Below are 18,359 nucleotides of genomic sequence, written 5' to 3'. Positions count from 1 at the left end.
TGGAAGCTCCTATTCAGTGTTGATGGTGATAGAAATAAATGTGTTTACTCTCAAGAACAATTTGGCAACATTCTGGTAAAGTTGAGGATGTATTAAGCATACGATCAGGCATTTCCAGTGCCAGTCACATACCACTGATACCCAAACTGGAATAAACACTCGTGTCACTAAGCTCGTGTCACATTTTCAATAATTTCTGTAGTAGTACTGCTTATGATAACAAAAAATAAGAAGCACCCCAAATCTCTGTCCCCAGTAGAACAACTAAAGAATTTCCTAGTCCTAAAATGGCAGTTCAGAATTAAACTACACATAGCAACTTGGCTGATTCTCACACACGTAAAGTTGCTCAAAGGAAGCAAGTTAGCTATATACAGCATGAGAGCATTTATTATATAACAAGCTAAATTGCTGGAGATCTGTACATATGTAATGAAAACGGCAAAAATGATAGGGTGGAGGAGGCATGTTTTCAGAGTCACAAAGGGTAGTTAATATGTTGATAATGGTTTCTTTCTTAAGCTGGGTATTAGGTATCATATTCCTTATGCCTTTACAATATTGCTTAATCTTTAAAATATTGAACAGATATGAAAATGGATATGAAAATATATTTCTCTATATTTAATAACTTTATTCAAAAAAATTGTGAGGACCATTTTATTTAACATTGTTATTTAACATGTCCTGATCAGTAGTAAATCTGTCATCTAATGTGATCTTTTTTTTTTCCTAATGTGATCTTAAAATGGATATGAGTAACTTAGAAAAGAGTAACAATATAGAACTAGAGGTGTTATTTTGATTCTTACCGTGGAATTGAAGGCCTAAAGCCCTTTCCTTGGGATTTTACTTTTTTTTAAAGATGTTTGTTTAGTTTTGGGAGAGAGAGCATGAGTAGGGGAGGGCCAGAAAGAGAGGGGAAGAGAGGATCCAGAGTAGGCTCCGTGCTGACAGAGAGAGCTCCATGTGGGGCTCGAACCCATGAACCATGAGTTGAGCCAAAGTCAGACATTTAACTGACTAAGCCACCCAGGTGCCCTAGTTTTTACTTAAATTACCCTACAGTTTATTTTTTCCCTACTATAATCATTTTAGTGGTTTTTTTAACTTTTTTTTTTAAATTTATTTATGAGAGACAGAACATGAGCATGGGAGGGTCAGAGAGAGAGAGGGAGACACAGAATCTGAAGTAGGCTCCAGACTCTCAGCTAGCTGTTGGCACAGCTGGGGCTTGAACCCACGAACCATGAGATCATGACCTGAGCAAAAGCCAGACGCTTAACCAACTGAGCCACCCAGGCACCCCGTTAGTGTCTTTTTATTTGTATTTTTTCCAGTTTTATTGAGAAATATTTAACATGCATCTTGTAAATTAAAAGTATACAGTATAATGGCCTGATTTACATATGTAGTGAAATGATCACCACAGTAGGTTCAGTTAACATCCAGCTTCTCATATAGATAGCTAAAGGGAAAAATTTTTCTTCTTATGATGAACACTCTTAGGATAAACTCTCCTAGCAGCCTTCCCAAGTGTCATACAGCAGTGCTGACTGTAGTCATCATGTTGTACATTCTATCCCTAGTACTTATTTACCTGATGACCGGAGGTTTGTACCTTTCGTTTTGGTGAAGGTGTTTGTACCACCTTCTTCCATGTCTCCTCCTGTAATCCTCTGCCTCTGGTAAGCTACAAGTTTGATCTTTTCCTAGTTCAGGTGTTTTTTTTCATTTTAGATTCCACTATAAGATCATACAGGATTTGTCCTCATTTTTTTAAAAGAGTTTCTGTGGATAGTATAAAACCAGTTATTATAAAATGCCTTTTCTAAATTAAAGGGTAATGTCAGCAACCAAAGTTAGTTTCCAACCAAAATGCAACTTCCCTACATCAAAGCATTTTAGAGGGAGTGTATATTCTATTTTTATGTAGTTGGTATGGAAAATTATTATTCTTAAAATAATACATGTTTGTATGTTTCCTCCTTCCATATGGTGTTGTGTAACAGACTTTAAAATTGAATAGCCTGGTCATGCTGAATTTCTAGTCTTAAGGACTTCCCCATTTATTTGAAAAAAAATTTTTTTTTCAAAGGTGCCCGCCCCAAGTTTGGACGCCGACATAGTATGGAAAACATGGAACTTATGAAGTTAACGCCAGAAAAGGTTGGCAGCCTTTAGGTTTTTAAATTTCTTGAACTGTTATAATCAAATATTTAAGTAACTTTTAACTTAAATGAATAGTTTAAATAAACCTTGTATGCCTATCACTTTAAAATTTTCCTTTAAAAAGAATTTTTAAAAAGTACAGTTTAAAAAGAATGTGTATAATATGCTGCCATCTGTTTAAGAACAGTATTATGCATATTATCCTTTGTAGATGCATAAAACATTTCAGAAGAATCTCTAAGAAACTTGCTAATAACAATTGCTTCTGGGAAAAGGATTGGGTGTCTGAGTTAGAAGAGATACTTTGTATACAGTTTTACAGTTTGAACTGTTAGAATATTTTAACATGTACATTTATTACTTTTTAAAATTATTTAATCAGTAACCCACCCCCAGGGGTAACTGCAATTAATATTCTCTATTAATCTTGTATCTTCATATGAATATTTGTTGTCATGTTATATTTTATAATATGTAGTTAATGTATTATTTCAATGTCATTAAACATTTTTCTGCCTTATAATAAGCATATGATTTTTTAATATTGACAATTTTTGTGGAAATCGTTTTTATAAATTCAGATCAGCCAGATATAATTAAAGTTGTTCAGAAATTCTAGTTAACTCCTGAAGAACTTCATGATTTCCCCCAGCTATCTATCTCTCTCTTACCTTGTCAGTTCACAAATCAGACTGATCTGTGTTTTGTTTGTTCATTCATTCGGCTAATCTGCAATTTGTTTATTTGTTTAATGTTTATTTTGGAAAGAGAACAGGAGGCAGAGCACAAGCAAGGGAGGGGCAGAGAGAGAGGGAAACACAGAATCTGAAGCAGCCTCCTGCTTCACAGAACCCAGCTCAGGGCTCGAAATCACAAACGGCGAGATCATGACCCAACCTGAGCCACCTAGGCACCCCTGCAAATTATTAAAAGAGAAACACAAACAACTTTTAAGTCAATTTAGGTCTCTTTTCCTATTTCTTGTAGGAACATACTAATAAATAGCAAAATTAATTTCCTGCCTTGTGCCTAGCTCGGTAGTGGTACTAACAGATTTCATTAAGAAGCTGACTAGATTCAACCCTGTAATTTTCCAAGAGCCAGTTGATGGCAGTTTTATCTCTAAAATACATTTGGAATTAGTTTTGTGTTTTCTTTTTGTCATAATAAAGCTCCAATTCATTATTTCATTATTCTCAACAAAGCAAAGAAGTACATGTAAAGAAGAAAGGAGACTGCTGTGTTAAAGATGCTTGTTGGGAAAGAACACAGTTGTAGGGAGCTCTTGAGACCCTGGATGTCTGAAATGCCTTTTTGCTGCTCTCACTTTTGATTGGTAATTCTGCTTAGCGTGGAATTACTAATTGGAAATAATTTTCCTTCAGAATTTTGAAGACATTGTTCAGTCTGTATTTTTCAGTGTTTTTGTTGAGAAGGCCAAATAAGTTTATAGGAAACATTAAAAATTTTTCACATTTCCACTTGGGATACAGGTGGAGTTTTATGTTTTAATAACTGGGCTTACTTTTTCTCAAGTCAACAGACCCTGTAGTCCACTCTAACAAATAGTTTCTCCTTAGCAGTTGTATGAGAAAAGGGACAGAGGGGAAAAAATAAACCTCATTTGATGCAGATGACTGGCTTGGTTCACTCACTCACTATCTCTGACCCAGATACAGTAGCCTCAGGGCAAGGCTTACCCTAATTTGTGTATCGTGATGTAATTTTATTGTCAATTACTACATAACACAGACCTTTGGACTTAGAAACATTTAAGACTGATTTTTAAAGCTGCAAAGGTCAGGTGGCTCCTGTACATACTGTATGTTTTTCCTTTCTACTCAGTACATATTTGTTTTTTGTCGTTTTTTTCCGTCATTCTTACTAAGTTTGGGGTTCTATTTTTTTTTTTGGTGACTTTATTAATTTCTTTTTAGTTTACATCCAAGTTAGTTAGCATAGAGTGCAACAATGATTTCAGGAGTAGATTCCTTAATGCCCCTTACCCATTTAGCCCATCCCCTCCCACAACCCCCAGTAAATATTTGTTATATTGAGTGTGTTATTTCGAGGTTAAGTATATTTAAACCAGGTCTAGACCTATATAAATGACTGATGTTTTCCCTATTGAGAATTTAATAGTTAGTGAAAACAAAAAATTACTACTGCTATATGGTTTAGATGGTAATTTCTAAAGTTGAAAGTTCACATATATACAACATTTCCAGTTGTAACAGGCTCTTAATTTTTTTTTAATTTCTAATGTTTTTTATTTATTTTTGAGAGAAGAGATTGGGCAAGCAGGGGAGGGTCAGAGAGAGAGAGAGAGAGAGAGAGAGAGAGAGAGAGAGAGAGAATCCAAAGCAGGCTCCAGGCTCTGAGTTGTCAGCACAGAAACATGCGGGGCTCGAACCCACGAACCGTGAGATCATGACCTGAGCCAAAGCCAGACGCTTAACCAGCTGAGCCACCCAGGCGCCCCTCTTAATTAACTCACATCCAGAATAAAACTTACTCTTTGACCTTTCAAATTTTTATGGGATTTTGACAAACTTTGTTTTCTTGACTTAAAGAAATTTTTTTTAATGTTTATTTTTGAAGGAGAGAGACAGTGTGAGTGGGAAGAGGCAGAAGAGAGAGAGACACACACACAAAATCTGAAGCAGACTCCAGGCTCTGAGCTATTAGCACCCATGAACTGCAAGATCATGACCTGAGCTGAAGTTGGTCGCTTAACTGACTGAGCCACCCAGGCGCCCCTTACTTTTTTTTTTTTTTTTTAATGTTTATTTTGAGACAGAGAGGGCACTAGTGAGGAAGGGGCAGAGAGAGAGGGAGAGAGAGAATCCCAAGCAAGCTCCACATTGTCAGCTCAGAGCCTAATGGGGCTCAATCCCACAAACTGTAAGATCATGACCTGAATGAGAATCTAAGAGTCAGACACGCTTAACTGACTGAGCCACCCAGGCGCCTCTGTTTTCTTACTCTTAAGTTCCTAAAGCCACCATTTTAATGCTTTGATAATGAAAAGTTCACAGTATACATTTGGTACAAGCTGTTGAAAATAGATACACTGGCAAAAAGGAATTTATTAAGAGATCTAGCTGCATCCCACACTAAACAAGTGGTGATGGCAGGTTAATATTATAGAAAACCAGAGATAGCTTTTATTTTTTCATGCCCTGTTTCCCATATGTTTGTAATTTTGTAGGTACAGAACTGGAACAGTGAAATTCTTGCTAAACAAAAACCTCTTATTGCCAAACCTTCTGCAAAGCTACTCTTTGTCAACAGATTGAAGGGGAAAAAATGCAAAACTAATTCCTCCACTAAAGTTCTCCAAGATGCCAGTAATTCCATTGATCACCGAATTCCAAATTCTGAGAGGGTACGTATGAAATACGTTTTTGAGTATTGTGCTTTGAGTTCCTTCATTTTAGTTTTCTTGTATTCATACTGAATATTTGTCAACTTATATTAGACATGTAATACAAAATCTTTTTTATTCAAAGAAGTCTTTCATATTTCCCTATCTTTTCTGTCGTCTTCAAAGCTAGAAACTATAGTTACTCCATTCATGTTGCTTCATGATATGTTGCTTCACTGCTTTGGACAGTAATTGTCACTAATTACAAAAATACTACCTTTTATTTTACTACAGTGTCTCCCAGTAAAACTCTCCTTTCGTAGTACAAGTTAGGAAAAATTAATTCACATGTTCAAGGAATTTAAAATACTGCCAGCCTCAACTTCTGTTTATATTGAAATTATAATAATAGTTAACTGTTTTGATGAAAAATGAACACAGGAATCAAGTTATTAAATATAACTTAAAATATTTAGAAATAATACCGGGAATATCTCTAATCTAGCTACTCTACACTCTGATAAAAGAATCAAAATAAATTACAAAGATGATACTTCCAATTATCAAGTCCATTTTCCCATGATAGTTTTTTTTAAAAACATTTATTCATTCTTTTTTTTTTTTAATGTTTTATTTATATTTTGAGAGAGACAGAGTGAGTACGGAAGGATTAGAGAAAGTGGGAGACACAGAATCTGAAGATAGGCTCCAGGCTCTGAGCTAGCTGTCAGCACAGAGCCTGACGCGGGGCTCGAACCCACGAATGTGAGATCATGACCAGAGCCAAAGCTGGACACTAAACTGGCTAAGCCACCCAGGCGCCCCAAAACATTTATTCATTCTTGAGCAACAGAGTGCAAGCAGGGGAGGGGCAGAGAGAGAGGAAGACACAGAATCTGGAGTAGGCTCCAGGCTCCAAGCTGTCAGCACAGAGCCTGACCCGGGGCTCGAACTCACAGACCATGAGATCATGATCTGAGCCGAAGTTGGATGCTCAACTGACTGAGCCACCCAGGTGCCCCTCAATGAGAGCTTTTAGAAAAACACTGTTAGTCTTATTTTTTGACCAATTTCTCTTGGTCCTCTTGTCAGCATTCCATCATATCTGTATCCTGGTAGTGTCCTTTGTCTTGATTTTTATCACTTGTTTGTGTATGACTAACAAAAGGGAACTTTATGGGGTATAGAAAAATGGTTCTGGAATATTTTTGTAGATCTAGAGCAGACCTCAAAGGCTTACGTTTGCTCAAGATCTGAGGTCTTAACCTGACTTAGCTCAACTGAAACTAGTTAGCTTAACTAAACCCGGCTTAGGCTCCACTTCTGGAGCCTTCCTGTGTTTTGATATTCAGAAGTTTGAATTCGAGCCTTTTTTGCACCTAGGAAAGTCTTGTTAGTGATTAATGCATCTGACTATAGCTTATGTATATCTTTAATCCCAAACCTGAGATTGTACATGTTAAAAACTACTTTGTCATACTCTCCTGTTTCTGTATGCTGTGTACTTAGTCACCCAAGTCAGGTGTCATGCTAGACTCCCTCTCCACTAAACCATATCCAATCAATCCCTACATCCCTCAGATCTGACCCCATTCCCACCTTTTGAAAATAAACCTTTGCTACTATGTCTTATTTCTTAGTGCAGTACTGATCTCTTAACCAGATTTTTGAATAGGCAACCGAACTGATCTCTTTCTCTACGTTAATTAATCTCGGCAGCATTCTGGAGGGGCCAGTTCTGTTTAAATTACCAGTGTTCCTCACAGTATAACTTGTATGTCATACAGAGGCCCTTGTTTTGGCAGCTTCTTCCTTCACCTACCCTACCCTTCAGTTCTTAATCCCCTGCACACTCCGGATCTTGGAATTGCACATGAGTCAATAGGAAACATATCTGCCCTGCTAACGCTTATTCGTGATTCAGGTGCCAGTTTCCCCCATTTCCCTGAAGAATAGAATTCCCTGCGTCTCTCCTGAGGCCTAGTTACATACATGTGGACCTCTACTGTAATATTTACATCATTATGAAGAATAAAACTTTTATTAAACATTGCATCTATCATATTAACCGTTGAAGCCTTCCAAATAAAGTATGACCAGTTCCCCTGTGCTTCAAATACTCCTTTGAAGCTTCTATTTTTTTCAAGATCTTCAAATCTGTAAATATAATAGAGGACCTTGGAAATCACTGTGCTTTCTTAGTTTTCAGTTTACTTTTAAATTCTGTTGTAGAACCTTAGAACCTTTGAACCTGGGATCACTAATATTTACATAATTCATTCAGTCTGGAACAGTTCCCCAGAGTTGAGGTACATTATTTTAGCCTTGGAAATACAGAGATTAAAAACTAACTAGAAATGCTTTTTGTTAATTGGATTGAAATAATTTTATTACCAGGGTTCCCATCTTAAATTCTTTATAGTGAAAATGCCAATTTTTCTTTAAGGTTTACTTATTTTGTATGCTAACATATTCAGATTTTCTCTGAATATTTCAGAAAACCAGTGCAGATACTGTTGGAGATGAAGGGTTCTTTGACCTGGTGAGCCGATTTCAGAGCAATCGGATGGATGATCAGAGGTGCTGCTTACAAGAACAGGGCTGCAGGACTGCTTCAGCCGCGGCCTCTTCCACTCCGCCTCGAGTGATGCTACAAGGTGAGTGATCTGTGCTTCTCCCCCAGTTTTGGTAGTTGCCTTTGATATTCTTGTGATTTCTTGGGAGTTCTCATCAGAGCTGGTACAGTAAATCATCACGAACCCAGGTATATCTGAAATGCTAGTATTTCTTCAGTTCGAAACAAGGTTTTGTTTCCCTAGGTTTGTCTGCATTTTAGTCCAGTGTACTTTCTACTAGCGATATCATACTTCCTCCCTAGATTCCTTGGGACTGGGGGAAAAAAGTCTAACTTTAAAAGTAAAAATTTAGGTATACCCTATAATTCTATGTAAAATGCAGATGCTTTCTATCTGGATTAAAAAAGAAAAGCCAAGACAGACTGAAGGGGAACCTCTAACTCAGGCTGAAGCTAAGGCCTGCCTGAGCCTTAGAAAGGTCTAAAATGGGTTACTTAAGATCTTCTATTTCAGCTACCAGAAGATTTCCTCTGTCGACCAGGACTTAGCAGCTACAGTTTAAGTTAGCCAAGTGGTTCCCATGCAGGGCATTGAATAAAAACACTGTCTCATTCATCCTCACATGAGAAATTATTTAAGAGAGACTATTTACCTTCTGAAATCTAGCCCAAGATCTTGTAAAGTTACATTTTGAGCAGGCGTTAGATGAAAGGAAAGATAGTCCAGTCTGAAGGAATAACCTCCAAGTGGACCACCTGAAGTACTCTGGGATTCGTTCTTCCCTCCTATGCATCAGGCCTCAGCCTCTCAGTGAGAACTAAAGCCGGGGGACAGTGGATGTTGGCTCTGAACAAGGCAGAACTATATGTATATTTTAAAAAATGCTTAAATATTTTCATAATGTTTTGGGTTTTTTTTTCCCTGTTCTTAGCACCATCTGTTTCTGTGATGTCCCCCAACACGGATGAGTTTTTAGACCTTCTTGCCAGCTCACAGAGCCGCCGTCTCGATGACCAGAGGGCCAGTTTCAGTAATTTGCCAGGGCTCCGTTTGACACAAAACAACAATAAGTCCGTACTTGGCCACCTGATGACTAAAGACAACAAAGACCCTGATGAAGACTTCTTTGACATCCTTGTAAAATGTCAAGTACGTATGCATATTTTTGTCGGTCAGTGTGTAGCTCAGGTGCTGTTGACAGCTTTGGCAGCATTATCATTCTAATTTGGGAAGGGCTCATTTTGTATTAGGGACTCACTTACCATTCAGGGGTCCTTCAGATACTAGAGATCCCTGTGATAGCTTCTTACTTTGTAGTCTTGTGAGGTGTTGCTGCCCTCTGGGCTGTGGTGGAGACCTAGGAAAGAGCCCCGCTTTCCTAAATGTTAGCACGTATCAGGAGCAACCAGTGATTAATATGGGGAGAGTCTAGCTGGGGCCCTCTCTAGACAGCTTGAGATTTCATTTTTTATTTTAATAATTTGCCAAAATGGTTAAGGAATACCTCAGATGGCGTGAACTTGACCAGGAGGAAAATAATCCTTTTAAAGTTTTTTAGTTATGTATTTTTGAAAGAGAGGGAGACTCTTAAGCAGACTCTGCACTGTCAGCACAGAGCCTAACATGGGGCTCAGACTCCCAAAACTGTAAGATCATGACCTACGGCGAAATCAAGAGTTGGATGCTTAATCATCTGAGCCACCCACTTGCTTTTCAAGGATCCTACATGTTAGTGGGAGAGACAATAAGTCTGTGCACGGGTAGATATAGACACTATGCGTCAGGTACTGATACTTGCTATAAAGAAAATTGGAGCAAGGTAAAGGGTGAGATAGCCAGGGGTGGTGGTTAGGGAAGATGTTCCTGGATTGACAGATGAACAGATATCAGAATAAGGTTAAATAGGTATGTGAATATTTAGCAAAATAGCATTCTATGCAGACACAACAAGTCCCTTCTTGGATATAAAAGTTTAGCAGGTTCCAAGGAGTGGCAAGGGGGCCAGTGTGACTGGCATGGACTAAGTTAAGGGTAAGGGAGAGTGGTAGGAGATAAGGATGGAGGAGTAAGCAGCCTAGATCTTACAGGTCTTGTGTTCCAACGTGATGGGAAGATATTGGAGGGTCTGAAAGCATGTGGTGTGGCAAAGGCTGTTAGTGGGAGAACCAGCCAGAAAACCAATGTGGTAATTCAGGCAAAAGATACTGGCGACTTTGACTAGTGTGGTGGTAGTATTGACGATTAACATAACAGGTTTAGTTTGAAGTTACGGTTGGCTGGCAAGACCTTGTTAAATCAGATGGAGGATATAAGAAGCAAGGAGGGCTCCTACCTTTTTGGCTTTGCATAATGAGTCAGTGGATGGTGCAGTTTACTAAAACAGGAGAAACACTTTGGGAAGAAAAAGCAGGAGTTCTACTTTAGGCATATAAATTTGAGTTACATAAGTAGGTATTTAAAGTGGAGATATCGGGGCGCCTGGGTGGCTCAGTCGGTTAAGCCTCCGACTTCGGCTCAGGTCAGATCTCACATTTGTGGGTCTAGGCCCTGCGTCGGGCTCTGTGCTGACAGCTAGCTCAGAGCCTGGAGCCTGCTTCCGGTTCTGTGTCTCCCTCTCTATCAAAAATAAATAAAACATTAAAGAGGAGATATCAAGTAGACAATTGGATATAAAAATCTGGAGCCCCAGGGCGTCTCAGTAGATTAAGCATCTGACTCTTGACACTGGCTCACGTCATGAGATCAAGCCCCCTTCACACTCAGCGCAGTCTCTGCCCCTCCCCATGCACACTTTCTCTCTCTCCAAAAAAAAAAAAAAACCCACAAAAACTTAGAGCCCAAGAAAGAAATGACTTTGGAGTCCTCAGCATGTAGGTGGTATTAAAGACCTGGGCATTCCTAAATCTAACTTAAAGCAGTCAGCCTGGAGAGTGGTAGAAGCAAATTAAAGTGTTTTAAGGAATGTTCAACTGTATCAGATACTGCTAAGAACCCAAGTAAGATGATGGCTGATCTACTAGATTTGGCAATGTGGAGATTACTAGTCATTTTGAAAGATACTGTTTTAGTGACATGATGGGGTAAAGGATTGAGGGGGTTGATAAAATGGGAAGTGTAAAACATAAAACTATCAAGGGATTTTCAAAGAGGTTAGTTTTGGGGTTTTTCCCCCCCTTATTTGTGATGTAAATGATCAGGTGGAGGGAGGAACCAGTGATGCAGCAGAGTATGTCTGCAAATGGAGGCAGGTGCAGGTAGGATCTCTGGTTATTTTTCTTGCGTTAGCAAGTAAGTAGGGCCGTTAACAGTTTATTTTGAGAAACATGGGATTATTGCGCTACTCTGAGGACTCCTTTGAAGTTCACAGTCACTGAAATAAGTATAGTGGTGTATTTTCTGTAGGCATAACCAGCTACTTAAGGATACAAAGATTTAACCAAGGTCAGTAATTTGAGACAATAGGATGGAGGGGGAGAGAAGCACATGCCAGGAAGTGATTTTACTAATGGACTTTGGAACCTAGGCTGCATCTAAATGAAAGGTATGGAAGTGATCCTGGTGACTTTAGTGAAGACCTGGGGCACCTGGGTGACTCAGTTAAGCATCTGACTTCGGCTTAGGTCATGATCTCATGGTTTGTGAGTTCGGGCTCTGTGCTGCCAGCTCGGAGCCTGTTTCAGATTCTGTGCCTCTCTCTGCCTCTCAAACATTAAAAAAAAAGACTTAACCAACCATCAACATAAAGCAAAAATTGACAGAATTGGAGGGAGAAATGGATACATCTACAAAAATAGTTGGAGATTTCAAGACTCTCCACCCTACCCTTACCCCAGTGATAGGTAGGACAACCAGACAGATGATAAATTTGAACAACACAATAATTCAACTCATTCTTATAGAATACACATTCTTCTCCAGTACAGATGGGACATCTTCCAGGATAGACCATATGTTAGGCCACAAATTCTCAACAGTTTTATTTTTGAGGGAGACACAGAATTGAAGAAGGCTCCAGGCTCTGAGCTGTCAGCACAGAGCCCAATGTGGGGCTCAAAGTCATATGCTTAACCAGCTGAGCCACTTAAAAGATTAGATATCATACAAAGTATCTTCTCCACAACAGGATGGAGTCAGATGCCCAACCGGCCACCCAGGCACCCCTCCTTATTATTGCTTCTGACTCTGGGTTTTGGATCAGGTCATGGTTTCATGGGTTCAAGCCCTGCTTTTGGCTCTGCACTGACAGTGAGGAGCCTGCTTGGGAATCTCTCTCTCCTTCCCCTGGCTCACACTGTCTCAAAATAAATGAATAAAACTTGAAAAATGGAGAATTCACGAATTTGTGGAAATTAACCATAGGAAAGCACAGGGAAATTAGAAAATAACCTGATAGTGATGAAAATGAAAACACAGTATCCTAAAACCTCAGGGTCAAGGGAAGGCAGTACTCCGGGCAATTTATAGCTGTAAATTATGTTAAAAAAAGAAGGATATCTCCAGTCAACAACCTAATTTTTTATAGCTTAAGGGATTAGAAAAAGAACAAATTAAACCTAAAACTAGCAGAAAGAAGGAAATGAAGAACAGAAAAATAGAGCTAAAATCAACAAATTCAAAAGCTGGTTTGTTGAAAGGTTTAACACAATTGACAAAGGCTCAGATAACTAAAATTAAAACAAAAGTAGGGATATCACTTCTTATTCTACATAAATAATTTTTGGAGAATACTCTGCTTGTTATGCTAAGAAGTTGGATAACCTACATGAAATGGACAAATAAACACAAAATCAACCAAGACTGAATCATGAATAGAAAACAGACCCATAATCTGTAAGGAAATTATGTCAGTAATCAGAAACTTCCTGACAAAGCCCTGGCTCTGATGACTTCATTGGTGAATTCTACCAAACTGAAAAAAAGGGAATACTTTCTATTCCTAAGTCATTCTAAGGTCAGTATTGCCCTGATACCAAAGTCAGACAAGGCACTACAAGAAAACTAAGTGTCCAATATCCTTTTTGAATACAGATACAAAAACCATCAATTAGAATACTAGCAAACAGAATCCAGGGGCATATTAAAAAGATTATACACCATACCTAGGTGGAATTTGTTCCTGGAATGCAAGGATGGTTCAACATAGGGGAATAATCAATGTAATACATTTACTACATTAATAGAATGAAAGAAAAACAAAAAACACCCAATCATCTAAACTGACGCAGCAAAAGCATTTGACAAAACTCAACACACTTTCATGATAATAACACTCAGCTAGGAATTGTAAGAAGCTACCATAACATAATTAAGGTCACTTATGAAACACCCACAGCTATTATCATTCTCAGTGGTAGAAGACAAAAGCTTTTCTCTTAAGAGCAAGGACAAGACAAGGATGCTCATTTTTTGCCACTTCTACTCAACATGGTACTAGAAGTTCTAGCAGAGCAGTTAGGCAAGAAAAAGCATCCAGATAGGCAAGGAAGAAGTAAAATTATCTCTGTTCAGAAAGGAATCTTGTATGTAGAAAATCCTAAAGATTTCACCAAAAACAAAACAAAAACCCTGATGGAACTAAGAAACAAATTCAGCAAAATAACAGTACAAAATTAATATCCAAAAATCAGTTGTGTTTCCATACACTAACAGTGAACAGACCAAAAAGGAAACAAAGTAAACAGGTCTTCTTAAAAAAGCATGAGCAGGAATAAACTTAACCATTGTGAAAGGCTTGCACAATGAAAACCATAAAATGTTAATGAAAAAATTACAACTTCATAAATGGAACAAAATCCCATGTTCATGGATTAGAAGACTTAAAATGCTAGAGTGTAATCTATGGATTCAATCAGTGCATTCTTTATCAATATATAAATAAGGTTTTTTAAAGAACAGAAAATTCCATCTTGAAAGTCCTATGGCATCTCGGGAACCCAAATAACTAACACTGAATCTTGAGCAAGCAAGACAAAGTTGGAGGATTCCCAATTCCTGATTTCAGATTTTACTGCAAATCTACAGTAGTCAAACAGTATGGTATTTGACATGATGACAGACATGTAGACCAATGGAAAAGAGAGCCCCCAAATGAATCCTTGAATGTATCATCAAATGACTTTTCCCACAAGTGTGCCAAGACTATTAAGTGGGGAAAGGAGTCTCATCAACAAATGCTGGGAAAACTATCCACATGCAAAAGAGTGAAGCTGGGCCCTTACCTAACACCATATGTAAAAACGGATTCAGAATGGATCAGAGACCTAAGTGTAAGAGCTAAGACTTCAAACTTACAGAAGACATAAGAGGAGGGGCACCTGGGTGGCTCAGTCAGTTGAGTGCCCGACTTCAGCTCAAGTCATGATCTCTGGGTTCATGAGTTCGAGCCCCCACATCAGGCTCATTGCTGTCAGCCTGTCAGCGTAGAGCCTGCTTCAGAGTCTCTGTACCCCTCTCCCACACACAAAACCCCAAAGAAAACCAAAAAACAAAAAAAAAACATAAGAGGAAAGCTTCAAGATTTTATATTTGGCAGTGATTTCTTAGTTATGAGGCACAGACAACAAAAGAATAGACAAACTGGACTTGATGAAAGTTTTAAAACTTTCATACATCAAATGACACTATCAACAAAGTAAAGAGCCAACCTACAGAAAATACTTGCAAATTATATAATCAATAAAGGATTAATTCAGAATTATAGAGAACTCTAAAACTTAACCACAGAAAACCTATTTCAAAAATGGGCAAAAGAATCCAAATAGACATTTCTCAAAAGATCTACAAATGGCCAATAAGCACAGGAAGAGATGCTCAACATCACAAATCATCAGAGAAATGCAAATCAGAATCATAATGAGATACCACCTCACACCCACCGGGAAGCTACCATTAAAAAAAAAAAGGCACCTGGGTGGTTCAGTCAGTTAAGCGTCCAACTTCAGCTCAGGTCATGATCTTGCAGTTCTCAAGTTCAAGCTGTGTGTAGGGCTCTGTGCTGACAGCTTGGAGCCTGCTTCAGATTCAGTCTCTCCCTTTCTCTCTCTGCCCCTCCCCACTTATGTCTTCCTAAAAAATAAACATTAAAAACATTTAAAGAAACAACCACAGAAAACAGAATTGGCAGGGACGTGGAGAAATCGGAACTGTCGTGCACTGCAGGTGGGAATACAAAATGGTGGAGCTGCTATGGAAAGTGGCATGGTGATTTCTCAAATTATTTAAAAATAGAATTACCATACGATCCATCAGTCTCATTTCTGGGTATATACCCAAAACAACTGAAGCACAGATATGAACAGATACTTGTACGCCCACCTTCAAGCAGCCAGCATTATTCACAATAGCCAAAAGGTAGAAGCAACCAAGTGCCCATTGGCAGATAGATAAATAAAATGTGTACAGGTACAATGGAGTGTTTTCCAGCCTTAAAAATGAGGGAAATTCTGACACAGGCTACAACCTGGGTGAACCCTGAAGACATTATGCTGAGAATCGGGCAGTCACAACAGGACAAGTCCACGTCCACCCACCTGAGTCAAAGTAGTCAGATTCATAGAGAAAATAGAATGGTGGTTGCCAGGGGCTGGAGAGGGAAGGAGTTTTGGTTTTTCAAAATGCAAATGTTTTGGAGATGGATAATGCTGATGACTGCACAGCAGTATGAATGTGCTTACTACTGAACTATAACTTAAAAATGGTTAAAGTGGTAAACATTATATTTTACCACAGTTTAAAAAAAGAAATTCCTGGGGGAGTACTCTCTAGCCTGATCTGGAAAATTGGAGGTGGCGATCAACATGAGATGTTTGAAATCCTGATTTTCAAGACAGTACAGTTCTTAAGAATGACCAAGTCTGGCCTGTGACAATGGGAGCTAATGGATAAGGCCGAGAGAAATAGCAGAATCCAAGGACTGAAGTACCCAAGCGTTGGATCAATTGGAGGACAATGAAATCATCCCAACTTAAAGACAGGAGAAATGAAGCATGAGCCAGGTTGGGGGCAGGGGGACTGCTGACGAGGAGGCTGGTGACAGTCACAGGGCTGTGTGAAGTGTTAAGGCCTGTAAGTGCACAGTGCCCAGCAGCACAGTAGGCACTCAGATGTCAGCTCTCATAGCCCCACTCTGGAGCTACAATGCCGCTATACTGTACACAAATATTTAAGTGCTTATATTTTTTATTTGGTAACACTTATAATGTACTTCTAAAATAATCATAAGTTAGAGCTTCAAGGAAAAAATCTGCCTATTTAACAGATTTAAATGCTTAAGATAGGGGAAGGCAAACTTTCTGTACAGGGCTACATAGAAAATATTTTAGGCTTTTCAGGCCCTCACAACTGCTCGACTCTGCTGTTGTTTCATAGTCCGTAGACAAATGAGCATTGTAGTGAAATAGAAAGGAAGCTTTGTGTACAAAACAGGCAGCAAGTTATGGCTTGCTGACCCGACCTGACACAGTAGTGCTTATATTTCTAAGGATTTGGGCACGTTGTCAATGCTGATTATGTAAGATTTGAGCTTGGATCTTTTTTTTTGACCTTGTATCTTAATTAATCTTACCAAAGCCCTGAGGTTACAGCTATACTTCTAGTACTTGTTATGTTCTGATAATGTAAGTCTTTGAAAAGGTTTTATTAGGTTTTAGGTCTAAAGATTAAATTTCTGAGATGAGGCAAAAAAAGGTTTTCTTGTGATGACAAACAAAATGTACCTGGTGTTCTCCTTCCCTACAATATTTGTGTTTTAATCTCTTTCTCATAAATTTTCAGGGGTCCAGATTAGATGATCAAAGATGTGCTCCACCACCTGCCACCACAAAGGGACCAACAGTACCAGACGAGGACTTTTTTAGCCTGATTTTACGTTCTCAGGCGAAAAGGATGGATGAACAGAGAGTTCTTTTACAAAGAGATCAAAACAGACACTGAATTTGGGCTGAAGGACATTTTGCAAAGTAATGCTTTGTTGGAATTTAAAAATACAGGAAAAAAATAAGCAAACCACCAGCTGTTATGGATATATATATTTTTAATGACCTTATTTCCTTTCAGAACACTGCAGGGGAAACTTTCTTCTTCCTTAAAAGGAGAAATTATAGCACTGTAATACAGTTTAAAATGTTTTTAGAATGATGTAAATATTTAGCCTTTAACAGTATAGCATTAATTCACATTTCTTGGGACACTCACTTGTTTTGGGGTGGCGGTGTCTTCTACAAGGTGCTTCATCAACTTTTTGAGTAATGCTTGGCATCGTGTTCTTTGGCAACTTGTTAGATTCCTTTACCTAATGTTTGTAAAGTAGGAACATAAATGAATCTAGAATTTAATTCTCTTGCTGAGATAGTTTTTTTTAATCTGGACAATGGCATTTTTTATACTGAAACATGGATATAGTAAGAAATGATGCTATTTCGTAAAAAATAACGTACTTGACCAATGTGTAAAAAAGTTATATAGTCTTATTAAAAAAATCTAGATTTTTTTTCCTGCTAAAAATCATTTTCAATGTTATTAGTTCAAAGCCATTATAAAAGCAACTCTAAGAAATAAACTTTTAGCATGTTTTGGATCCTTTAAAGTGTGTGTGTGTGTGTGTGTGTGTGTGTGTGGCTTAAAATTATATCTTCTGTTGCAAAATACTGCTGTAAAAGTTTCTAAGACCTAATATTAAAAACAACAACAAAACTCCTGTGGTCATATCAAGAACGTAGGCCATGAAAATAGAGAACAGATGAAAACTCACGAAAGTATGAAAGATGTAGGTTAAGCCCTCAGTCATCATTAAGGCTTCCCCGCTCTCTGGAACTGAAGGTCGTTTACAAGGGTATGTAATACGACATGAGGTAAACTTAGCAAAAGAAGACAGCAAGGCTCAGGCTAAGGCTGAATTGTAAAGCGCAAATGCCCACACCCAGAACTCATTCACCTCTGGTTGCTTTGGACTCTGCACAGCTGGAATGGGATCTGGGGCTCTGGGCCTCTGTCCTTTCTCAAAGTCCTTCAGGTGACTTGATGGGCAGTGAGAATCACTTCTCCAGATGGCCAGTGTTCACAAAAATAAAACAGAAGAAAGTTAATCTGGAATCACATTAAAAGCTCAGGGGAAAAAAAGTATTCTTGGCTCTAAAATCAGATTATGCCAAACGTCTGGATCACTGTATGATTTATATATTATATATAGGATATAATGTCCTAGACAGCATCCTTTTTAAAACTCCATGTAAGCTTCATGGGTTTTT

At 38.4% G+C, this 18,359-nt stretch overlaps 2 protein-coding genes across 2 annotated transcripts in view; one reads left to right on the top strand and one right to left on the bottom strand.

Annotated features, from left to right (window-relative positions):
* GPSM2 (G protein signaling modulator 2) overlaps nucleotides 1–17,698 on the top strand; it is a 46,895-nt gene extending 29,197 nt beyond the window's left edge. Inside the window, exons 11-15 of the mRNA XM_029946336.1 lie at nucleotides 2,099–2,169; nucleotides 5,384–5,560; nucleotides 8,037–8,196; nucleotides 9,047–9,264; nucleotides 16,888–17,698. Of these exons, the coding sequence (XP_029802196.1) occupies nucleotides 2,099–2,169; nucleotides 5,384–5,560; nucleotides 8,037–8,196; nucleotides 9,047–9,264; nucleotides 16,888–17,046 (785 nt within the window). The 3' untranslated portion in view covers nucleotides 17,047–17,698. The remainder of the gene's footprint in view (nucleotides 1–2,098; nucleotides 2,170–5,383; nucleotides 5,561–8,036; nucleotides 8,197–9,046; nucleotides 9,265–16,887) is intronic.
* The window catches only part of AKNAD1 (AKNA domain containing 1), a 104,330-nt gene extending 86,000 nt beyond the window's left edge, over nucleotides 1–18,330 (bottom strand). The window contains exons 1-2 of the mRNA XM_029946330.1: nucleotides 18,047–18,330; nucleotides 17,308–17,404 (exon numbers count right to left, since the gene is read on the bottom strand). The gene's annotated coding sequence lies outside the window, so the exon portion shown is untranslated. The remainder of the gene's footprint in view (nucleotides 1–17,307; nucleotides 17,405–18,046) is intronic.
* Nucleotides 18,331–18,359: the final 29 nt, after the last annotated feature.

The sequence above is a fragment of the Suricata suricatta genome, chromosome 8, assembly GCF_006229205.1.
Source record: "Suricata suricatta isolate VVHF042 chromosome 8, meerkat_22Aug2017_6uvM2_HiC, whole genome shotgun sequence".
NCBI lineage: Eukaryota > Metazoa > Chordata > Mammalia > Carnivora > Herpestidae > Suricata > Suricata suricatta.
The sequence above is the reverse complement of the archived record's forward strand: the minus strand, read 5'-3'. Positions and strand labels throughout refer to the sequence as shown.